General features: G+C 36.2%; 1 protein-coding gene across 1 annotated transcript; it reads right to left on the bottom strand.

The window, feature by feature from the left end:
* On the bottom strand, window positions 1–25,848 carry LOC125829066 (probable prefoldin subunit 3). Its single transcript, XM_049508339.1, has 6 exons — window positions 25,580–25,848; window positions 17,839–17,896; window positions 16,830–16,901; window positions 6,549–6,668; window positions 6,347–6,448; window positions 1–282 (listed from the first exon to the last, which is right to left on the bottom strand). Exons 1-6 carry the CDS (start codon window positions 25,729–25,731, stop codon window positions 202–204), a joined length of 585 nt encoding a protein of 194 aa, XP_049364296.1. The 5' UTR covers window positions 25,732–25,848; the 3' UTR covers window positions 1–201.
* Window positions 25,849–26,403: the final 555 nt, after the last annotated feature.

Genomic DNA, 26,403 nt, shown 5'->3' with positions numbered 1-26,403 from the left:
TCCTAACCATCTAGTAAATACACAGACTCACCAATAAATATTTGCTTTCTTACAAAATTGCTACAAGCCCAACAACTGATGGTCTGAATAATAATCCAGGATCCTGCTAGAGGAGAGTGCAAAGCAAGCAAACCTAAAACGATGAACAAAGATCTAACTCGTACTCTTTGCAGCAAAAGTGAGTACCACGTACATAGATTTTTATAACGATTCTTTTGGACTGGCAGCTTGTCGAAACTTGCGTTGATGCACATCCCAGTTGTATACTCGGGCAATCGTGACCTGAGACACAGCAGCTTAAACAATAAGCAAAATGTAAAAGATAGCAACAACCTGGTTGCTGAAATTATGCAGATGTGAAAAATAAACAAAAGAAACAACAAGATGCTCTTTCAACTCTCTCAAGATGGAATCTATTCCAAACATATATGTCATGGTTCCTTACTTTGACAGGATACAAATATCTAAATTTGATACTTTTAGATATTTTTTTCAGACCTATTGTCAATACAAAGAAGTCAAAATTTTGTATCCATTTTTCATGATACTACACGTTCTGCGCATGTTACCTATATTAATGATTATACAACTTTAAAGAACTTTGTGTAAATAACCAAAACTCAGCTTCCAAGGAGATGCGAAGCTGTCGAAATTTTACAAACATTCAAAAGTATAGGGGCCTTCTATCCAAAAAACATACAAGCTTATACATTGCCAATTAAATCTACTAATTCTCCTATCCCCCCCCCCCCCCCCCACATATTTTGTTTACACCAATAAAGAACAAACTAAGGCAAATCAACCTAATTTTCTAGATGGAATTACTAGTGTCATCGAAATGTCTAGAGTTCCTCTCTTTCCAAACTGTCCACCAAATGCAAGCAGGAAATACCTGCCACCACTCCTCTTCGGTGCTGCTTGATAAGAATCGGATTACCAGAATAAACAAGAAAATAATGCGGAAGTGAAATTATAAAGATTAAAGACAAATTTTGAAAGATATGTGAAATTCAAGAATAAAATCTCAAATTTCAAGATAAAGTGCTAAGAACCCTAATTAATCTTAGTATTCAAAATTAGCGGATTAAGACTAATTATGATACTAATAGAGTCAATTCAAGAACTTAGATCAAAAGTGATCTAGACCCCTATTACGAAGAAATTAGAGACAACAATTACTATAAGACTAATCACCTTCTTTAATTTACGAATAGAAACCAAAGATATCAAATTAAAAATTAATCTTACCTCTTAAAGAATCGTTCTTATAAAGTTGTAAGATAAATCCATAGTCACCACACACAAACGTGTAAAGAAGAGAAACCTCTCAAATAATATTAATCATGTCTATCTCAGAATAATAAAATCAACCCATATATATAGGGAAAACCTATCCCAAATAAAATAGGATTTATTTATGGAAACTTTAAACTAGGAAAATTTTAAACTAGGTAACTTTTAAACTAGGAAACTTTAAACTTTTTAAACTAGGAAAGCTTTAAACTAGGAAAACTTTAAACTAGGAAACTTTTTAAAATAGAAACTTTTGACTTTAAGTGTTCAGCTTTTTGGACTCTTTTATTGGGCTTCGTGTGGCCCAATCTTCTTTCTTTTGGGATTGAATTTGGACACCTCTTTCGTGATAAACATATTCTTGATTTTGTATTGATGCCCGTCAACTTTAGAACAAGTAGGCTGACATGGATGCTATCACTGCTTCTCACCACATTCTTCCAGCTTCGCAAAAGCTCCAACGTAGACTTGGGCATGATCCATTTTATCCTCAATATACTAAAGAACATGTGCCACAAATTTATAGTTGTCTTGCAATGAAGGAAAAGGTGCTCATTACTTTAACCTTTGTGTCCACATAATAGAGACATCTTGAACAAATCTGAAGACCTCTTTTTTGTAACTTATCTTGAGTTAGGCCTTCATCACCAACCAAACAAAAGATGATACCTTTGGTAGACCCTTGACTTTCCAAATAAGCTTCCAAGGCCAAGACACATTTTGATGACTTGTGTGGTTCATGTTGTAGTAGACAGACTAGACTAAAAATTCTCCTTTCCTGTCTAACCTCCATTTAAATTGGTCTATGTTCTCAGTAATTCCTCAAAAAGTATCCACGAGCTGAAGCATTGAGGTAAGACTTTCAAATTCCCAGTCACTGAAAGCTCTTCTGAAAGTTAAGTCGCAACCTTGTACACTTCAGACTTGATCTATCTTAGCATGTTTTTGGAGACTTAATATATATAGAACAGGGGCGGTGGACTACAAACTGGGACCACCAATCCATTGATCCTCCCGAAATTCAGTCTTACTTTCATTACCCACTGTGATCTCTACTTTGTCCCAGAAAACTCGCACTGATTGCCAAGGGTTATCCAGACACCACAACCATAAGGGCTTCTGACTTCTTTTGTAATCCATTGGTTTTCCATTCCATATTTCTATGAGATGAAATTTCTACATAGTGCTAAAACCTCCATGCTGAACCTCCATAGCCATATTTGTAGAAGACTTCTTGTGCAGCCACAGATTCTTGATGCCCATACCATCTTGCTTCTTGCGTAAGGTTAGTGCTTCTCAGTTAACCAGGTTGATGCTTCTGTTCACTTTGTTGCCTTGCCAAAGGCATCCAACACTGAGTCAATAAGTGTAGGTCTTCCTCCTAAGGATAAATATTGGGCCAGTTTTCTATCACATCTCTCAATAACCTCGTTCCATATCTCTATTGACTTATTTTTAGCCCCCATGGCATCCCCAAATATTTAGTTGGGAAAGTCCCCATCTGGCATCCTAGGTTTCTTGCAAGAAGTTGCAAATTTGTTACTTGATTGACTGGAAATAAGGAACTTCTGTTCAAATTAACATGAAAGCCAGAAACAGATTAAAAATAGATAGGATTTCCTTGAGATGCCTCATCTGCTCCACTACAGCTTCACAAAAACAAGAGAATCATCGGCATATAGTAAGTGAGAGATTTCACATCCATCCCCAGCATTTGTTTGGGATCCACAAAGCCTCTGAACCATTCATTTTCGTTCGTTGTCCTGATCATATGATTAATACCCTCCATCGCCAGCAAAATTAGGAAAGGAGACATATGATCCTTGGTTGTAGGGTCGATTGATGAACTCATGTTATGTATTTATTCATACATATTCATACTTATTGTTGCATGATAAGTAAAGGTTAATATTGCCCATTGAGCTATTTGTGATTTTTATTCATATTATGCAAATAGGAAATATTTCCGGCCAGTGACATCATGCAAAGTCGATAGAAAATGATTCCGACGAGTGCTATTATGCAGATGGGAAATTGTACCGGTGTTTGTGTTGATGAGAAATAGTTTCGACAGGGTATATAGACCGCATAAGTCCCATGGATCCCGACTCTCCAAAATGAGGAAGTGGGTGTATACATGTTTTTGGTCAATGCATTGCATTTCATTTGCATTCATATGGATTTGGTGTTGAGATGGTTGTGGTCCGATTTGACTTGATGCATCTGAGGCACATTGAGAAGTACTAAAGAAAATTTGAATAGTTTAAGTTGGGTAACATAATGGCAACGTTGGTATAGCATTCGTTTGATATTGAAAGGCTAAGTTGGGTACTACACAACAAGAACATTTAAAGTGGCAGTCAATGGTAGATATTGACGAATTTAAGTTATAAGATGTTTGGAGATTGAATTGAGGATCTGTAATATTATTTGTAACTAAGAGGGAAGGAGGATTCTTTAATTAAAGGATTTTGGCAAGGATACTTATACAAAGCTATATGAAAACATTCATAGAGACGTGCATATAGTAGTTAAGAATAGGCCTGCATACCATGGACCAATGCAATGGTGGTTGGGATTATTACATCGGCAAATAACTAACACTATTGGAGTAACCAGGATTTTCCTAGGTATTGTTTCAGTATGCTCCCGACATGCTACAATTTTATTCGACCATGGATCTACAACCTTTTATGTATGTACCTACGTACTTTGTTTTGGATTTGGATATGCTTTGTCAATCTCCCTATGTTTGTACATGATTCTACACCCATAGATGGTTCTTAGTGTTGGATCGATTACATCAATCTTGTGTGGTTGACTAGGATGTACATGACACGTGGGTAGACTTAATTATATTGGATAAGGTAGATATCGACATCATATTGGGTATTGATTGGTTTTCTCCCTATCATGCAGTTCTAGATCATTACGCCAAGACAATGACCTTAGATATGTGGGATATTCTTAAACTGAAGTGGCAGGGCAATCTCAGTCTAAGTTGCTCAGACTCGGGTGTGGGTGACCGATACGGGTGTGGATCTAGAGGTCGGATCCTCCATTATCTATTTTTTAAGATTTGGGGATATGGATCCATGTATGGATACAAGTGCGGGGATTCGCCTAATAATAATTAAAACATATAAAAATAGAGTTATAAAACCTAAATTATGAGATATTATGTGGAGAACATGAGGAGAATCCTGGAAGGAGATTAAAGGAAAAGGAGTGACATAGAAATTACTATATAAAAGATATTCCATTTTCTTCAATTTCACCTTAGCTTTTGTATTGATTACAGAAATCATTAAAACCGTCCGGACTTTCCCCATCGATTTTGGTCAAAGTACCCAAAATCGATTGACCAAATCGGACACGAATCCCACACCCATGTCGTGTCGACACGGATGTGGCACAAAAAACAAAGAGTCCGAGCAACTTAGCTCTCACTCCCTATCCAAGGAAGGTAATATTGTTTCTAAAGGCTCAACACATGGTTAAAAGGGGTATCTCGCCTATTAGACTTATATTCATTATACTAGTATAGATACTCTTCTTTTATAAAAATTACCAATGGCGAAAGAGTTTCTAAAAGTTGGTAATCCATATCAATTTTGAATTGTAAATTTTCAGTTTTACTTCTAGATATAAGAAGAATTGTAGTGTGCTGTGATATTTTCATATTTAATATATTTCATTTGTTCAAGAATTTTCTCGTAATTAAGAAATCTAACTACATCTTGGGTCTATTATCTACGGAGACGAAGAGATGGATGAGAATGACAAAATAAGGGAACTATTCATATAAGGAATTTCATTTGTTTGTTTGTTTGTTTATGTAAAGTATATTTTTTTGTTAATTGTTGGAATTTTTTATATAAAAAAAAAAGGGTCAACAATAGCTAGAAAATTGGTATTTGGTTAGTATTAGAAGTCCATGCAAAAAGTCATATTACGTATAAAAAGAATTGAAATAATTGCTATAAATTAACCAAATTGTAATTGATTTTGAAGTCTTAAATGTTATGACTTTTAATATAGTTCAAATAAGGAGAGATTTAAGAAGCAAATTTTAGACAATTTTATTAGTTTTTATCTTACAAATAAGTAGAGATTTAATAGTTTTAACTTAATTAATTTCGAAGTTCTAAAATATTAGGACAACAATTAAATGACAATTATTTGAGGAAAATAGTAAATGATAGTTTTGCCAATAGTAGTGTCTTTTAATGAAGGGCAAAAAGTTCAATCAACATTTCTCAGGACTTCCATGTTTTTTTTTTCTTTGAGAAGGAACTTCCATGTTTTTGAAGTAATATAGATAGATTATGCATGGATTAGGTATATCTAGTGTTATCAAAGGCGCGCTTAAGCTCTGAAGCGAGGCTCAGAATGCATTGAGCGCTTCACCTTGCTTTATGTGCAATTCACTTATGTCATCGAGGCTCTAAGACATACTTTTCCTTGTGAATGAGCATTTCCTGAAGAGGTGACGCCAAAGCATTGATATTTCACTTTATCATAAAAACAAACAATTACTTTGTCCATATATTTGTTATTTATGCTTATAATTATTAGTCTTGGACTAAACATATATATATATATATATATATATATATATATTTGTATGTTTTCTCCATTTGCGCCTTTTCTCAATAAAACCCACCCTTTTTTTGCTTTTTGCACTTAAAGCCCCAACAAACATTAGAGTAGTTTTGTGCTTTACGCTTTTGATACCATTAGGTATATATTATGGCGAATTCTTCAGAAAAAATTGTCACTTCCACAATGGAATCTGAAAAGTAAGATCTTGAGCTACTAAAAGCTTTTGCTTCAAAAATTTGCTCACTTCTAACATTAGATGCATTCACAGGTATTTACAAATCAATTTCTTTTTTTGGACATAAAGCAATATCATTTTCTTGCATAGCATAGCATATGCAACACAAGTTTGAAGTAAATGAAAACCAACTACTAGAATGTAAAGACAATTTATTGCCAGCGAAACACTGCCCAAGTTATAGTCCGACATAAGAGTTAAAGCAGAATGGACCTGAGTGATTGTCACTTGATCCCTCAAAAATTGTAGATCGGCAACAAGAACTTCTAAGCTGGCTTTTGCATTTTCCAAGTTTTTCTTAAGAAGGGTAGTAGCCTGCTCCATCAAACATGCAACAATATCTCTTGATTAGCACTACAAATATCACAGTATTCAAGGCTACAGGAAGGTCTCGTTTCAACTACCAGACAGATACCTCTTCACATGAATACTCCAGCATGACATTTGCCCCAAGCCATAGACACACCGAATCAGATTCTTCAATTCTTGCCCGAGAATAAATCCCTTCTGACACTTCAAAATCAGCAATTAGTGCCTGCAACCAAGCAGCCAACCAGAGGAATAAACTTAATGGAAGGACCTTTCAAATGATTTACATATCAAGGAAACAAAATTGTGGCCAAACTATATTATGTGGACTTCTCATCTGTGTTGATACCATTTTCATTAAGGTGTAAGAGTCGTATAGTACTTCAACCTTCTAAAAACACCAAAAAGCTATCAAAAATAGAGTATACCTGTACCGCACTTTAGTATACACATTTCAGAATTTGTTCAGTTCTTGTTCAATTCATAAATGAAGTACACCATCGACCAATTAACAAACAATTTCTTCAATTCTTGCTCGATCAGTTAAGCATTCAGAATACACAAACTAAATTCTTACAGAGATGGTGTCAGCAATGTGGCCATTTATTGAATATCCATTACTAGTTAGGAGGAGCCCGTGCTATGCACGGACCCAACATCGACCTTGAGTTAATATTTTTTTATAATAATTAGAAATGATTTTTTTTTCTTTTTGATAGCTTCCTAATTCTAACTTTCCACATAACAACACAAGATCAAAGAACATGTTGATATATTCTACATACTTCTAAGTTTAAGATCATAAGATCCAAAAGTCTTCTTTATTTTCTTAATTCTTTGTCTAGTCAAAATCAAACAAACAAATTAAAACGAAAGGAGTATTAGTTCTCTAATAACATGAAAAGTTCAGCTTTTAAACAAGTGCTTTCCTTTGTCAATTTTTATATGTCCGACTTTGCATAGCCCTTAATCAGGGGAGGCTCAACGTAACCGGGGGCCTAAAGCAAAATTTTAATTAGAGGCCTAAAATCTAAACAAACTTCATATGTATTTATTTAAAATTTATTTTTCTTACACTTTTTAAATGAAAATTATTACTTAATATTTATTATAAATGATTTTTTGATCTTTTTTTAATTATTAGTTTTAGCTAAGATTTTATGAATTCAATATTGAAAAACATCTTTTCACTGAGACAATCATTATATGAATTGTGGACATAATTCTATAAGTTAATACATTAACAAATTATAAATAAAGATGAGAATTAAAACAAAATGGGTATATATATATATATATATATATATATATATATATATTTAAAAAATAATTTTTATCAGGTATAATAAATTTTTTCTATGAAAAAAATTAACACATAATTTATTCTTATTAAAAATTTGAAACCCCGCCTAAGGCATATGCCTTAAAAATCAAAGCATAGAGCCGACCCTGCCCTTAATGAACAATAAATAAAATGACAATTTTACTATATCATTGTTTAAATGTAATTAATCCAATGTTTTGAATAAGAATAAATTAGGAACAAAGTACAAACTTATCTATTAAATTGTTAAACAGGATGAATAAAAGTAAAAATCATTCCCTCAAGTATAAGACAATTTTATTTAGTTTGAATTTAAATAGTTAATGATATTGTAAATTTTTGTGGAGCCCAGGTGGTGATGATAGCATGAGCATCAAAGGATGCTAGCCTCATTGAGACTTTTAACCTTTATTTTTTTGTTATTAGCCACATATTGAGCCGAATCTCTTTTTATTGATATCATGGCTTTGTTTGATCCAAAAGTTCATCTTTATGTCAAGAAGCAAAATGAAAACAATGGTAGAAGTGAAGTAGGGTGGAAATGTTTTTTGTGGTAAAATTATAAAAGGGAGGTGAAAAATTTACCCATGACAACCAAATTTAAGTCTTCTTGATTCCATGATTAATGCTTTGTGAAAGTTAAAGTACACTAAGGGCAAGCCTATGCTATGTTAGGATATGTAAGAACATCATTTGTGAGAGTGAAAGTTTGACTTTGAAAAATAGGCTTTGGTTTGAAATACAATATACAAACATGATGAGTGAAAAGCTATACTAAAGAGGGCATTCATGATGCACATTTGGGTGAATTGTACTTTGGTGTGTTCTTATTTGAAGAGTCATTCATTGAGGCTATATGGTGTTAATTGGTATACTAAAATGTGAACTACATTGTTAATTTGTTGCATGAAGTGTGGATTACAAAAGCATGATTAAATGTGTATGGTTGATTTTAATACGGGTAGATGAGTCCAAAGGCGTGAATGATGAGTTGAGAATCGAGAGTTTGTTCGAGGCCGAACAAAAGCTTAAGTTTGGGTGGTGATCTTGGGCGTATTTATACGCCCATTTACTACGAATTACCTATATATGCCTTACGTTTTGAGGACGTGCTTGATTATAATTGATAGTTTTGATTGACTATAGCAATGAATGCACACTAACCTACATGATTAGCATATGCAGGGTTTCCTAAAGGATTATGAGCTAAATAGAGGTGATGGGAGCGAAAGGAAACGAGCACGACAAAAATCAAGGCTGAATATTATGAGTGGCTAAAAGCCTTTGTTTTGGGGTTGTAGCTACAGGTAATTGTTAAACATCGATTGTTTTGAATTAATCTTGGTTATCGCTTAAATTACTTTTGTATCCTTATTTTAGTATATTTCATGATTGGCCACCATTGAGATAAATATATTGTCTATTCTTGAACTCGAGAGACGGAGAGGCAGATAGACCAAAGAATACAAAGAGCTCGATCTCTCTTGCATATCACTTGTTCAAATTCGTGTTTAGGATTGACACTCGGACAATCACCGAACAAAACAGGATATAATATAAATGCTCGCCAATTGAGCATGTCTATACCCGCTCAACGATGTAGTTAGACAGTCAATTGGAGTGGGCGATTAGAGGTCGAGAGATCATGATCATAAAATCAACCTCGTAAATCAGTAATTCGATAACCATAGTTAATTCATGCATGAAATGTGATACATGAAACCTTAAGCATGTTGCAGCCCTAGAATTGTCCCTTAATTGTTTAAATCACCGAAATTGAAGTTGTCGTTATTAGTTACTTTTATAATTCAATTACTCGCAATAGTAATATTAAATAAAATACAAGTTTGTGAAAATACTTTCTTTAAATTGTGGAACTAATAGAATTGATATAAATTGATCGCAAGTCCTTTGGGTTCGATAACTCGGTTCTAAAAGAGTCATTAATTACTTCTGCGACCACGTACACTTGTGTGTGCATTTGGGAGCACCAGTTATCACCTTGCTTTAGCCACAAGACTCCGAATTTTTGTCTCCATTTGGACTCCTCATTCTTGGCCAACTCCCCCAGTTCAACTACAATTGTTGTTCTCACCATCATCTCCTCTCAGATAGTTCTCTACTTTCCAGCAACAAATCAAGTTTAGTCAATTCTTCAAGCAAATTGTTCTTCTCATTTCCCCAAAAGTAGCTCTGCTCCAGACTTCAAGTTTATGTTTCAACATCCTTAGTTTGCTACTATGCTTGTAATCAGGGCAACCTTGTACTACGAATTCATCCCACCAATTTTGTACCATCTCATTGAAACCCTCCACCTTTAGCCACCAACTTTCAAACTTAAAGTTTGACCTCTTTTGCTCCAATTTCCACTTTCCAGTAAGACTGGACTATGATCTGACATTACCTTAGGCGATTTTTTTTGCCTGATGTTGTTAAAGGTCTCCTCCCATTCCATGGAGAAGAAGAATCTGTCTAGTCTAGCTGCACCAGGATGATTTGGACCCCTAAACCATGTGTATCTCCCTCCAATCATGTGGGGATCATGATGCTCCATATCTTCTATCCATTGAGCAAAGTCAGTCATCACATTTGTCATTCTATTACACCCTCTTCTTTCCCCCATGGTTCTGTTGGTATTGAAATCACCACAAGCCACCCAGTGTCCCCCACCACATAGCTCCCTGGTTGCTGATATTTCTTCTCAGCACAACAATTTTTCCTCCCTGGTATGAAGAGCATACACCCCTAGTGAGGTACCAACTGAAAGAAGTTTGGGTTGATATGAATTCATACGTGATGAAATGGTGTCCCCATTTCAATCTGATTTCCGGTCCATATCATGCTGTCCCACATGAACAAAATACCCCCCCCCCACCCCCACTACCTTCTGCTTCCATGAATCCACATCGCATTCATCTACAAGCCCATAACTGTTTACCAATATCTTCTATGTTCTAACTCAACTTTGTTTCCGGGAAGCAGTACACATCTGCTTTCCATTTCTGAAGTAAGTTCTTCACCAGAACTCTGGTGCTAGGTTTATAGAGTCCCCTTACATTCCAAGTGACTAAGTTAACTTTCATTGGTAAGTTAAGCTTAGATTTCTCCCCCTGTTCCCACCACCTCCTACTTCTTCATTCAAACAGGACTTTAAATTCTTTAATTCATTCTTCCAATGCCTCTGCTTTTTGTAGTTGAGGTTGTCTTTGCTTGACCCTTTTTATCTAGAACAAATTTCCTCTCATCAATTTTCATAAGGAGCTCTAAAGTTTCTTTTCTGAAACCTTCGAAAGAAACCCCGTAAGTGTTGCTCAGTTCCAATATGTGGGAATTGACCCAGTTCGAAGCGTCTGATTCGGCTTCTTCATGGGTGAAGGGGGTTTGGATATTCACTGGTTCTGCATCGTGAATTTGCTGGATTTGGAGGTTTCCTTCTGATCTTTGCATGTTGTGGCCCCCTGTACCTTCCTCTTCTCTTTCTGTTTGAATTTCATTACCAACTTCTTTCCTCCTGCCTGCTTCATCCTCTGGATACGAGTTTATTTTTTCCCCTCTGTTCATCTCCTCCAACAAGTGTGGTGTGCTGCATGTCTCTTACATGCCTTCCCATCCTTCGAAGGGTTTAAGGAATTTAGAAGCTAATCGGTGTTGTCAAAGGCGCGCTTAAAGCACGCTTAAGCCCTAAAGCGAGGCTTAAAACGTGGTGAGCGCTTCACCTCGCTTTATGTGCGTTTCAGTGTTATCATCAAGGTTCTAAGGCATATTTATCCTTGCCAATGAGCCTATGTTGAAGAGGCGACATTGAACAATTGATATTTCACGTTAATCAAATAAAAAAATCAATTTCTTTGTTCATATATTTGTCATTGATGTTTTATAATTATTAGTTTTGGACTAAACACATATATTTGTATTTTTTTTCTCCCTTTGCGCCTTTTTCATTAAAGTCCATGCTTTTATTTGCGCTTTTCGCTTAAAGCCCAAATGGACCTTAGAGCGTTTTTGCGCTTTTCGCCTTTGATAACACTAAAGCTAATTCCTTGAGTTCATTTAAACCTTTTGTCGTGCTTACATGCTCCTCACGTGACACCACAATCTTTTGATTGGGTTCTTTTGGAACAGGATTTTGGCTTTAAAATTTGAAAGCAATGGACCTTTACCCGCAGGAGGCTGGCCCAACTTCAAATTTGAATTTTCTGAAATTTCACGTGTTTGCAATGACAACACATGGTTCAGAATTGCCACCTGCAAGGTTTTCTCCATTACCCATCGTGTAATGACTCAAAGGCTGACAGTTTTGACTTTTGTCTTCTTCGACGTTGATTCTTGTCGGTGACTATGTCCAGAGTTGCATAAAGGAGATAATTCTGACACTGACAATGGTACCTCCTTAGGTGTTTTAGACTCATCACTTCGGACTCTGATGGCTACAGAGTTTTATCTCCTCTTCCGTCTCGACCCAGCCTCCAATGGAGTCTCCAATGACCTTGTTCGACTTGCAAATTCGAACAAAAATATTTCGTCTCCCATCTCATAAATGTTAAGCCCATGTGTTATCTTCCAAATCCTATTCAACCATCTCCTAACATCACATAGCGTGGCCATTTGGTTAGTCATATTCTCGAATTTCCCCACCAAACTTTTCTTTAGGACTTCACCAAAGGTGTTAGATTTCTCATCAATGTAGATAGGGGCCCCCTTCATTAAAGATGCCACCACATTATCCTCAGCTTCTTTATTGCTAGCCCATTTACTACTTCTGAGAGACTCTGCATATGGAATGTTGTTATCAATCAATCTGTGCAAATTTCTGTTTTCTTCAACCCTCCTTACAACAATGCATCTTCCCACTTTATCTACAATAGCCTCCCAACCTAAGTTGAACATTAGCTCTGGGATAATAATGACAGACCTTCTTCTTCCTCTCACAAGTTAATATACCTACCAAATTTGTTGTAATTTCTGGCACAAAAAATTTTGCCCTATCCTTTGATTTCCTCCATCTCTAACCACATTCCCTTTTGTTTTCGAAGCTTCCCGCAAAACTTGAGAGACCCAGATCATAGATTGTCTACTGAAAGAAGTTCAGATGATTGTTTTTCTGCTTCTTTCAGTCCATTCATACCTTTCTCTTGTTGTCCCCTTTAGTCGTGTGATGTCAAAAGATTTAAAACCAACGCAAAATAAATACAATCTTCCATTGATGAAGAAGGTTTGTGTTATTTTAAAAAAAAAAAAAAAAAGAGAGTTTTCAACAATTGGAAGGATCACCGGAGGGTTGGTCAGGGTGGATCACCCTCTTAGAAAGTAGGAGAGAGAAGAAACTCGATAACTGTGCCAAGGAGCATTTTATAATACGAATGCAACAAAAGTCAGTATTGTAATTGTCTTATACTTGTGGGAATGACATCCACTTGTATTTGTCCAGTTCAAAATTTAAGAGAACTTATTACTTCGTTCCTAGTTTATTCTTACTATTAAGGGATAAGGGTCTGAAAAATACCCCAACTTTGGCCGAAATTATTGTTACGATACCAAACTTTATGGAGGACCTATTACCCCTGAACTATTTAATAGTGTATTTTTTACCCCCTGACTATTTTAAAGGTATATATGTGTCCACGTGGACACATTACTATTTATAATTTTGCATTATTTTTTATGTCCACGTGGGCAAATATATATGTTTAAAATACGGTATTAAATAGTCTGGGAGGTAATAGGTCCTCATCAAAGTTTGGTATCGTAACAGCAATTTCGGCCAAAGTTGGGTATTTTTCAAACCCTTATCCCTACTATTAAGTATAGTTATTTTTCTAAACATTGAATTTATTACATTCAAAGGATGATATAGTAAAATTGTCATTTTACTTATTGTTCAATAAGGGCTATGCGACCAATACTGGACATATAAAAATAGACAAAGGGAAGTACTTATTTAAAAGCTTAACTTTTCATGTTAATAGAGAACTAATACTCCTTTTATTTTGATTTGTTTGTCTAATTTTAACTTGACAAAGGATTTAAAAAAATAAAGAAGACTTTTGAATCTTATGATCTTAAACTAAAAATATGTAGAATATATCAAGAAATGAATGAAGTGGGCCCACATTAAAAAAAAAACTACAGATATAGTCTTTTTTGTCCACAAGGAAAAAGGCACACAAATTGTAACTTTAGTACAACATCATCAAAGCATGAAACTATAAAATGGAAAGCCTTAACTGACATAAATATCCTATAATTCAATGATAATTCGAATAAGCACACATGTTGACCATGTGGTGTGTGTTTATTGCCACTTATATATTAGTAGTTGAAGTAGATAGAAGTAGAACTAGATAGATAGTAGATATATTAGTAGTGATAAAGCTAACATAAAGTTCTTTACGTGATCTATGAAGTAAAAGGACGCCTCGATAGATTTTTTCTAATGACCCAAAAATATGGGACCAACCACAGCTTTCGGAGGGGATGATGGACCCACCCCTAAGTTGCTCGGAGAGTGGGTGTGGGATTTGTGTCCAATTTGGTCAACCAATTTTGGGTACTTTGACCAAAATCGATAGGGAAAGTCCGGACAGTTTTAATGATTTTTGTAATCAATACAAAAGCTAAGGTGAAATTAAAGAGAATGGATTAACTTTTTATATAGAAATTTCTATGTCACTCCTTTTTCTTTAGTCTCATTCCAAGATTCTCCTCAAGTTCTCCTCATAATATCTCATAATTTAGGTTTTATAACTCTATTTTTTGATATTTTAATTATTGTTAGGCCAATCCCTGCACCTGTATCCATGCATGGATCCATATCCCCGAATCTTAAAAATTAGATCATGAAGGATCTACACCCGTATCGAACACCCGCACCCGAGTCCGAGCAACTTAGCCCACCCCTCTACCCTTCTCCACTTAAATACTGGACTTACTTCGCCGAAATCTCAATAAACTTTATGAAGTAACAAAAACAATATCATGGTCATATTGAGAAAAGAATACATCCTCATGTTCTCCCCTCCCAAATCCTCATAGCAATACACAATAAACATCCTTCCAAGTTCCAACAAAGATAGTAACTTGTGAATTGCTTCACATGGTAAAGAAACAGAAATAATTAAAGCCACCATCTCATCAAACATGATATTGTGTTACCAAAGCAATTACAAACCATCAAAATAGAGATTAATTAGAGACTTCGTCCCTAAATCCAAATGATGGTATAGTAGTAGATGGCGATTGTAGAGGAATTCACTCAAAAATTGCTAAAGTTAGCTCTAAGAAGGGTCAAGAGGCATAACAGCTTAAAAGCTTTCTATGTTTCTCAAATAGCCAGCAATATTTGAGCCCAACACAAAGAAGTAAACTGCAATATAATTAGTGAGGGACTCCGAGAGGAGCGGGAGAGATATATCTGAAGGTAGTAAGTACAAGCTAAAGAGAACACATTCCCAGAATTTAACTCCTTCCTTACCACAGTTGCAGCAGCGAACAATGGCGGATGAATGCAATAGTTGACGAACCAAGGAAACAGTTATGTGGTCATAATGAACTCAACGAGAGAGACTATGATTAAGTATAGATGAGTTGATACAGTAGTGAGGCAGTTCCCAAAAGGCAAAGGTGAACAGTGTAATTAAAAGCCACCAATTCAGTGCTTAAAACGATGAAGTGATGTGTAGTGATGGGTTATCGCTTCATGTGTGAAGCAATGAAGCTTCAAAACAATTACTTGCAAAGTCATCCCAACAAGAGCAATTTGTTATTGATACTCCCTTTGTCCCAATTTATGAGGCACCTTTTCCTTTTTAGTTTTGTCCCTAAAAGAATGTCATCTTTCCATAATTGAAAACAATTTAACTATAAAATTTTCTTTTTACCCTTAATAAAATGATTTATAACCACACAAATATCCAAGATTTGTTTTAGACCACAAGTTTAAGAAGTCCTCATTTTTTTCTTAACTTTGTGTCAAGTCAAACCGTACCACATAAATTGGGACAGAGGGAGTATTATTTTGTATTTTCAACAAGTTAGATGCTTCATTTTAAAGCAGCATGTTTTTTTTCTTTTAGATAAACCGAGAAATTCTCAAGGGCTTATGGGCGCATGATTCGAACTCAGTGGATAATGGGCCTCGCTATACTCCCCACTCAAATACCAGGCTTTTGTGTACAGCAAAGTTCGAACCCACTTAAAGAAGCATGCACTTTTAATTCTTGCTTTTTGCTCAAGCCCGTCAACCTTGTCGCTTTATTGCACTTTTCTCTTTTAAGAACATTGCAGAGAAGATTCTTCCATGGTTTGACTTTAGTGAAACTTAAATGAAACAACAAAAATTCACAAAATGGTCAAATTGAGATCATTTCACGTTTTGATAGCTACATAAGCACAACCAAAAGATTTGTGGCTTAGATGGAACTGCGTAGAATTTGATGGTCCTTGTGCACTTCACCTAACATTATAGAGGTAAACATTTATATTCAAATTCAACATCATCTCTATTTAATAGTATGCCATAAGCTAATGTAAATGGCATGAAAACACAGTGTACCCAGCTCCTCCAACTCATGAACTTCTTTCAGCTCATGTTCATTGAATCATTGCATCACGATTACCGTCTTTGTTCTAATCCTTGGGTAAGGTCACTCATGTTAGAGATGGAAATATGCAAATTTAAGTATCAGGACTAAAGGGACCATTTGGTTCAACCAAATCCACCAATTAATATCTTATACAGCCACTTCAAGTCCCAAAGTTTAGCTAATACCGAAAAGAGTCTCCAACACCTTAAAATGTCCTTAACAAAACCAGCTACCGTAAGAAAGTAGTAAATACGTTGAATTGTTTCACCACTGTACGATAAATTATTGTGTCAGATAAGGGTGATCAGACTATTATTTCTCAACCTCAGAAAATTTATTTGCAAATGTTGCAAACATGCATGTCCCGAATTTGGAATAGTCAAAATGATATGATGTCAACTACCAGATAATGTGCACATAAAAAAAAGTGGTGAGACCTTCAATTGAAATTTAAAAAAAAAAACATAGCACTAGAACAAACCTCACCACTGCCCTTTTTAGCTTGCAAGGTAGCAACTATGTCCAAGCATTTCTCTATATCAGGAATCTTTGCCTGGCATAGATGAAACAAGGATAAGAGACTCTCCACAAATCTGAGTAGAACAAAATGAAAGCATTACCTAGCAAAACTGAGACATTTTCGGTATGATTTTTACCAATCGTATCATAGAATCTGACTTCATTAGTGAAAGCATGCATGAAGATGTTAAACATTCGAGGGAAAACCTTTGGGACTAATCAGTATCACAACATATATCTATACAAACAGTCAATCGAATTGTAGAGGCAGGCTAACTTAGCTTATCCTTATTTCAGTGGGTTTTTATATTGGGAACGGCACCAATACGTTCACATTAGTAACATGAGGCAGTCATACTGGCAATCGGAAGCTAGCAGAAGTGGAGAAGTTTAACATTCTATAGTTCTGCAATGCATAAGCTATCTTTGAGGGTCAGGCAATTCCACTTATAGGAAATTATAGGAGAAGCCATTCATCTGTAGAGTGACGTAATTTCTGTAATCCTCATATGTTGGGGTCTAACTAGTAAATCTGAGCCCTATTCATAGCTTTGACATGAAGCAAGTAGCAACAAAATGCGAAAGGACAATCTTTACTCCTCTTGCATAAAACTTTAGTCTGAAAATTTGTAGGAAAATTGATATGATCTCGTAAGTAACATAGATTTACCATATTTTATTTTTCTTTCAATCTGATGAAAAGGCTAATCACATCATTGTCTTGATAATATTCCTGGAAATCAACAGCAAAATACGCGGAACTTAAGCATGGTTCTAAAACTTCCCATGCGCCTTCTGACAAGAATCAACCATTAAAATTCTGAAAGGTGAACACTTATCCACTTAATTTCTCTAAAAAACAGAACAATGATAGCACATTAATCCAAGGACCAATCAAATGTCGGTATCCACATCAGGACAGACTTAGTTGTGAATAGAACTAAATTTGAAAATAAGACAAGAACATGTACCTGAAGATCCCTCTGCTGAGCCAGAAGTTTCATTTCAACCACCCTATACTGCTGAAGTCTGCAATGGATGACATGAATTTATCATTAAAAAACTATATATTGAAAAGTTAAAGGAGAACATACGTAACTAACCACTTGCATATATTTTAAAGCAGGACTATTGATATGCATGGCTTTGGGGCTTATTAACTTTTAGTAGTGACAAATATTCAAATACAGCAACCCAAATTGGATAGGATTACAAATTTATGATATATGAGTTCTAGTATACAGGCCAAATCATTAAAGAACAAAAGAAACAAGAGAGTTCCAATTTTGTCCAAAAAATCCCATGTGATTTTATCATTTCAGAAATGAAGAGACTCCTACAAGGCTACAAAACTTGGAAGAACAAGAAATCAAGGCTTACGCTCTATTGATTTTAGCAAAGCGTGAGAATCCTTTTTAAAAAAACAATAGGTAGCTTTACCTGAGAATCCTTGTTAAATAGAACTAAAACTGATAGTGCATTATTATATATAGTTGAGCTAGGAGCTAGGAGCCGTGAGCTATGCTCCATATGAAGTTTTGACGACTAACAAACATGATGCAAGAACCAGATATTAAACATATCTCAAATAAGGACTGGTAGTGTTTTTTTTTTTTTTTGAAAAAGTTAACTTGTATTATGAACAAAAGGAATACTCAGAAAAGTACTCCAGTAATACTTACAACAAAATTACAGAGGGAGGGGTGTCCCTACTAAGATTCATAAATAATCTAAAATACTAGGGAATATCCTCTTCTTCTTGAGGATATTCGTGTTTACACCAAAAAAAAGAAAAGGACTAGACAGTTCATCTTCAGTTTCTGCAGAGAGCAACTCTTGTTTTCGAAACATCTCTGGCTCCTTTCCATCCATATAGTCCACCAAATGCAGGCTGGGACAATCTTCCATCTCTCCCTGTGTCCCGACTGATTCCCATCTCTATTCCAGCAAGCTAGAGCCTCTTTGATGCTCCTTGGCATAGTCCAGCTTATGCCTCTTAAATTGATGAAAATCTGCCATAACTTCACAGTCTCTCTACAATGTAGAAAGAGATGATTTATTGTCTCAATCTCACATTCACAAAAAGAGCACCTAAAGCAAAACTGACGACCTCTTTTCATAAGGTTGTCCTGGGTGAGTGTGGCCTGTTTGGCTAGTAGCCAAGTGAAACATGCAACCTTGAAGGGTACCTTGACTTTCCAGATCATTTTCCAGGGCCAGCCACTACTCTGAGAGACTGATCTTTGTGATGTCTTGTAAGCTGAACCAACTGAAAAAGGACTGGTAGTGTTTATGACAACTAACTATTGAAGAACCAGTTCCTTAACATGTCTATTGCAAAAGTTGATTACAGAAGTACACTGCAAGAAGTGAAGGAATCAGGACTGTTGATCAGGGGCAAAGCAGATTCCAAGTGTATGAAGGATTCCTTGAGGAATTGCAAGTATGGCTATTCACATGGATCAAGGAACAAGAAACTAACATGGAAATATTACCATATTTGCACGCATGGAAAGAGCTTTGGAAATAGGAGAAAACAAGTGGAAGTCGACGCGTGAATGGAAACCAAGTTTGAGAAGGATTAGGTTCTTGGATTCTTGAACCAATTCTTGCTTGATTTGGAGAAGAATACGGCCAGAGTTCCCCTCTTCATACTAATCCCTGTCTACTGTTCCATTGATTTCAAATACCCCTCTTGTGTCCAATACTCCACTACCTACTGTTACTCTCCCTCACAACAACCCTCCCTTGCTTCCTCTGCCTATCCAAAACATCATTGTCACCATGACCCTGTCTTTAATTCTTTCAAAGCCAAAATCAACTTTCCAGAAGTCAATGGTACTAACCCCAGGGGTTGGTTACGAAAATGTGAGCAGTTTTGAAATACATCAATTTCAGACCAAAATAAGATGAGCTGTGTCAGTCCATATGAAGGAGAAGGCTGACATTTGGTTTGATAGTCACATTTGGAGAAAAAAGGCACTAACTGGCCATTGTTCTCTGTGGAAGTGTGTCACAGATTTGGCAATGTTAGACCGGACTATGGCTTTGGATCCAGACTGGTTAGGATTTCAGCTCATGAAATCTTTCTTGATAGCTCTCTACTCCACCAAAATACCCCACAAAACCAAAGAGTCATAGTCCCTTACTTGGGACGTAGCCAGTCATCACAACCTAAACCTTTTGTTCCTAGACCATCAGCTCCCTTCAAACCAAACACTGTGCTGGCAAATCTGAGAGAAAGGGGACTATATAATAGATGACATAAGAAATATTTCTCAGATCATCAATGTAAGCCAAAGACAACGAATGTCACTACTTGGGAGGGCACAGAATGGCCGGAGGATCCAGTACCAATCATACAAGAGGAAGGAGAAAAGAGAAGAAAAACATGTGGGAGAAGAGGAGACGATGGAAGTTTCTGTATGTGTGGCTCTAGGCATTGATAAGTCACCGTCAACAATAACATACCCAGTTTAGTTCCATAAAATAGGAAGGGTAGAGTGTACGCATTCCTTACCCCTATCTTAGAGGTAGAGAAGGTGTTTTTGAAAAAACCCTCGGCTCCAGGAAAAAAATTTCAGAGCAGTAAAAGTAAAAAAAAATAACAGAAGTGAGGAAACCATGGCAAATACTATAGAAAATATGACAAATCATTCTGAACAGTAACTACAATAAAATAATACGATAATCAAAGTACAACAAACACTAAATAGCAATAAAATCGAAGGCCAAGAAACTACCGGAGTAATTCTACGACTAATAGTACGCAAGAATACGCAAGACAATGCCCTACTACCCACTAACCTTCCACCCTAATCCATGCCCTCCACAAATCCTATCTACGGTAATGTCCTCGGCATGCGGAAACTGTGTCATGTCTTGTCTCCCCAATACTTCTTCGACCCAGTGTTGTGAAAGGCGCGCACCCTATTGCCTTTGGTGAGAGGCAAAGCGAGGCCTTGTTGCCTCTTAGGCTATTACTAGCGAGGCGAGGCGATATCGCAAAGCCAAGAAAAGGCAAGAATAGGGGAGTGGCGACGCGGCGAGGCGATAGAGGCATCGCCATTTGTTTTTTTTTTTAAAATGACATCGATTTAAAAGTTAAAAAGGCAATATTAGGGTTTATTTGCACAAAGCCACAAACCGCGAATTTCTTCTCCAAAGTTCAGACTTCAACACTTCGCTTCAGACTTCAAGTACATCTACTATGTTGATCTTCACTCTTCTTCTTTCTCCTCTGCTTCGTGACAGTCAACACTTTGTTCTTCTTTCGCAACTCTTAACCAGTATGCCACTGTGAACAGCTTCTCATTCCTCTGTTTTTTTAAGACTCTTTTATATACTCTGTTTTCTATTTTCTGCAGTCTGCCCATTTTTTTTATAACAAAATTCTAGTCCTTCTATTTTTATTTCTGCCCAATTCAATTTAGTTATGTACTAATTCATATAGTAATTATTTACCCAGAAACAACAATTTCAATGGCATCAAATTAATATGAATTATTAAGTCATTCAAGTTCTAGACTATAGTATCTGCTATCTACTTTTAGTTTTTGAATTGAAATATTTGCTAATATGTATTTTTTTGTGTTATTTATATATGCAATTAAATATTCTAGGCTTTCGAAATTGATTGGTGCATCACTTCAAAAAGGTGAGCGCCGACCTCTCGCCTCGTGGCGAGGCGAGGCAGACCCTTGTCGCCTTTTTCCATCCAAAACACTGCTTCAGCCTACCTCTATCTCTCCCGAAACTATTCATAGTCAACCTCTTACACCTCCACATTAGGGCATTTGTACATCTCCACTTCACATGCCCAAACCATCTCAGCCTCACTATCCGCATCTTATCCTCTACAAAATCCACATTTACCTTGTCCAAATTCTAATCCTATCCTTCCTATTATTCCCACAAATCCATCACAGCATCCTCATTTCCGCAACTTTATCTTTTGTACGTGAGAGTTCTTTACTAGCCAACACTCCACCCCATACAACATAGTTGGTCTAACAATCACCCTTTAGAACTTGTCTTTTCAGTTTTGGTGACACCTTCTTATCACACAAGACTCTAGATGAGAGCCTCCATTTCATCCACAATTCATATTTTGGGATTGGCCAAGAGGGTACCCTTAGCAGGATAGATGGGGTGATTCGTGTGAGATCCAATGTAGATCCAACTTTTCAATCACTATGGAATCCGGGCAAAAGGATTTCTCGGGCGGAGAGGGGATTTGTGCATCCAACTATAAGATAAATGGCCTTGCTTGCCTTTTGTGAACTGCCAATTGCAATACATGAAAAAGGCTGACACAACCCATATTCAAGCAACTCTTATATATGCGCTATTTCAGGGGCGTTGTCAGCCACCGCTTGTTGATGAGGGAAAACATCATCAATTAAAGGGTTCTCACCATGGATTTAGTTGGAAAGGTTGGTGTTCGGCATGTCCCTTTTTTCTGGTTGAAGTTAATGTTTGTGGCACCGAAATGGGAGTTGTAGTCATGCAAGAGGGCCATCCCTTGGCCTATATTAGCCAATCACTCAGTAAAAAATATCAAGGCCTTTCTGCATATGAGAAGGAACTCATTGCATTATTGGTGGCAGTTGACAAGTGGAGACTATAAAGGTTTGAGATGTAGAAGAGGAAAGATGATTTTATTCATGAACAACATGCTCTTTATATAGAGCGGCTACAGAACTGAAAAATACTAACCCGCTAAGTTACATAGTAATCTGATAAGATACAAAGCAATAAAAATACTAAAATACAGGAAAGTATAGGAAGTCTTAAATGAATCAATGAGTAGTAGAATACAAGAACCAACAGATAGATAGAAAATAGGAATTAATAACAAACTCCTTAAACTAAAGGATAACAAATATTATTTGTTAATAGAGACACAACCTGCATCCTCACCGTTTCATTAGTAAGACTGATCATTTATTCTTAAGTTCTTGCAAGAACAAAAGACACCACTTCATTGCAGCATAAGGGACAGTCAAAATTGATGGGCTTAAGTTATGAGATTCACCACAAGAAGGGTGTTAGAAACACTATAGTTGATGCTTTATCAAGGGTACAAGATGACTCAAGTTCATGTTGTTTAATCTCTCAAATACAGCCTAAATGGAAGAAGTGTGCAGGAGTTATGAAAATGATGCAGAAGTGACTCCACTAATAGCTCAAGCAGTGATTGATCTCACTATAGTTACTGATGTTACCATGAGTCAGGGCACTAAGATACAAAGGCAGGATTTGGGAGGGAAGTCAGACTGACTTGAGACAACAACCGGTGCTTCGTATTCATTCTTCTAGACTTGGTGGTCATTCAGGGATATCAGCCACAATGCAGTCACTGGTCAAAAATGTCTTGCTGACATCAAGAAAGTGGTGCTACAGTCTGACATTTGCCAAAGATGCAAGGGTGAATAAGTGACTTGTCCAGGGTTGTTGCTACCACTTCATGTACCAGACAAAGCATCGGAGCACATCACCATGGAATTTATTGAACACCTCCCCAAGTCTGAAGGCAAGATTATATCTTTGTCATTGTGGACAGATTCAGTAAGAATACTCACTTCTTGTCTCTAGCACATCTTTTTAATGATGTTCGAATTGCTAAAATATATACGAAGAATGTGTACGAACTCCATGGTCTACCACAAAGTACAGTTAGTGAAATAGTGACAGATACAAAGTGTTTCTAAACCTTTTCTGAAAGGAACTGTTCAAGGACCTTAAGAGTGAATTGAAGTTAACTCTGCTTACCATCCCCAAACTGATGGCCAGACTGAGGGAGTAAATAAATGTCCGGAGAACTACTTGAGATGCATGTGCAGTCATAAGCCAAATGATTGGCACAAATGGCTTCCACTGAACTGAGTTTTGGTATAATTCCAACAACCATATTGCCATTAAGATGTATCCACTCAAAGTGATGTATGGCTATGATCCTCCACAATTGTCATTTGAGTAGGTGGCTCTATCCTAGGAGCTGAGGTGGACCAGTGGCTCCAAGAAAGAAAGATTATGGCTAAGGCACTCAAAGTAAGCTTAGCACAGAATGAAGTTATATGCTGATAAGAACAGGACTAAGAGAATTTGAAACTCGGGACTGCGTTTACTTGAAATTACAGGCAGATTATTGTTGCATTGAGGAGCAACCTCAAACTGACTTTACTATGGCCCTTATCTAGTGATCAGGAAGCTGTGCTGTAGCTTATGAATTGAGATTTCCCTCATCAGCAAGAATTGTATTCCATATTTCTGGTTGAAGAAAAAGACCGGTGCTCATGTGATCCCTGCTCTTGATCCTCCTTTATGCTCAGCATATGGCCAGCCTCTTGTTGAACAAGTAGCCATATTAGATAGTAGAGTTGTGCAGAAAGGAAATGCAGCAGTGTCTCAAGTGTTAGTGTAGTGGGCTAATTTGCTCACAGAGAGGGCAACTTGGGAAGATTACAACTTCCTGCTATCTGAGATTCTGAATTGGTTATCCTTGAGGAAGGATTTTAAGGGGGGTGGAATGCCATGATATGAGAATACCAGGAACCAAGTTTGAGCCCAAGAGAAGGAAAGGCTCAATACACTTTGTTGTTGGCCCAAGTAGTTTACAATAATATGTTTTAGCCCATCTGTATTTCCAGAATATGATTTTCATGTAATTGCATTAGTAGTCCTTTGTGATTTATGTTACCTAGCAAAAGCATGCCACATGTCCCCTACACATTAGCTGGACAGTGTCCTTATTAGTTGTTTGTACTGCATTTCATCATTTTTTTTATCGAATATATGAATATCAATCTTCTTCCTACATTCTCTTATTTTCTTCCTTCTCTTCTCTCTATTCTGCGGAATTACTCATGGAATGAGCTCAGTTCTAGCTCAAATCGTGACATGTAGCAAAAAACTAACTTATAATCAAGGAACCCTGAAGAAAATTAACACAAAACAAAACCAAGAAACTCATAAATTGAAGCAAAAACTCAACACTACACCCTGCCACAAAACTTGATTAACTCAAACTTTATGACACAACAAGTTATAAGTGTACCCGCAGAAAGTTCTAGGTGTTTTGAGAGCATAGAGAATAGTATGCAAACAGTTAAACTCAACTGCATTTTGTTGTTATGTTTTTGGTGCAATCAATTATACTCAAATGAAACTGCCACTATAATTGATGTTTTAGATTCAATTTAGATTTAGAACAGTGGAGTTTTGGAGTTCATCTGTATATAAGGTTTAGTACTGCCCATGTACTATTGTGTTATAATACAAAGTTACCAAGTTTCAAAAGTTGTAAGTGTACCCGCAATTACAAAATCCCTAAAGAATGGAACTCTCCCATCGTAGAGTACAACTAATGTCTAATTAAGCAAAACCTGAAGTAAACAAACAAAACAAAAACAAAGAAACTCAGATATTCATGCCAAAACTCTCCAGCACACTAAAAATTTATGTAAACGACATACATTCCCAAGCAGTCATAAGATCCCTAAAGATTGAAACTTTAACATCATATAAGATAATAACTCCTAATTAAGCAAACCCTGAACTAAACAACACCAAAGAGACCAACAGAAACCTCATAAACTAAACCTAAAATTCTACAGTACACGAGTCACTGACCTTCATTTGATATCAAGTAATAAAAACAAATAGCATTAGTTACGAAACAGATCATAGTCACACAGGGAAGAGAGAGACCTTTCTTGGAGAAAGGCAAGAGCAGAGTTGACATCGAGACCAGATTGATTGAGATAGGACTGAACATCTTCTACAAATGACGCCGCTGGTATTCCCCTTTTCTCCGTTAACCCACTTTCCGTCGCCGATGACGACTCTGCCGCCATTTCCATCGAGTTTGGTTTGCACTGATAATTAAACTCTCTTGTGGGTTTTGGCACCACTTTATTCGTTGGGAATGTTAGAACCCTGCAGGACTGAACAAGAAAGAATTTACCATGTCGTTTAGTATGGGCTGACCGACTGAAGTCGTAATGTCAAAAAATGACACACACTTCTTTTAAGTAGAGCCGTCGGGCTAGGCATGTTGGGCCGGCATGGCCTAATTCGTGATTTGATAGTATTGGATTACGATTTTTAAAATTCATTTAAGAAAAATGACTTTTTAGCTTGGTTTGAATAAGTCTGTTGATTTGTGGGCCTTGAAAAATATAGATAGGACCGATCCGTGGGTCAAATAAAAATTAATTAAAAAATAAAAATAAAATAGAAGTATTAAAAATAACAAGAGTCTAAACTCAAAATCTATTTAAAGTTTGAAATATTACAATTTAAATACAAATTATGTTTATAAAATATGTCCTACATAAAATAAAAATTCTCTAAAATTTATAGGGAATCACTACATAGGCAATAGCCTTTGGAGCATTGTTATAGTTTTTGTGTTTTACTATGATCATTAGAAAACAATTAGGTTAATATTTCTATTTAACTATGTATGTCTTTACTTGACACCAAACTTAATAAATATTATAAAGATAATTTTATTTTTGTATTTAATTAAC

Source organism: Solanum verrucosum, unplaced genomic scaffold (assembly GCF_900185275.1).
Source record: "Solanum verrucosum unplaced genomic scaffold, falcon-dt-bn FXZP01000007.1, whole genome shotgun sequence".
NCBI classification, from domain to species: domain Eukaryota; kingdom Viridiplantae; phylum Streptophyta; class Magnoliopsida; order Solanales; family Solanaceae; genus Solanum; species Solanum verrucosum.
The sequence above is the reverse complement of the archived record's forward strand: the minus strand, read 5'-3'. Positions and strand labels throughout refer to the sequence as shown.

Bases quoted from the DNA above. Each gene is read 5' to 3' on its own strand.
- LOC125829066 (XM_049508339.1), bottom strand. From the start codon at position 25,731: ATGGAAATGGCGGCAGAGTCGTCATCGGCGACGGAAAGTGGGTTAACG. The intron at 17,897-25,579 runs GTCTCTCTCTTC...CATCCATTGCAG, and splicing joins CTTGCCTTTCTCCAAGAAAG to ACTTCAGCAGTATAGGGTGG. The intron at 283-6,346 runs GTCCATTCTGCT...GCTGTGTCTCAG, and splicing joins ATCAAGTGACAATCACTCAG to GTCACGATTGCCCGAGTATA.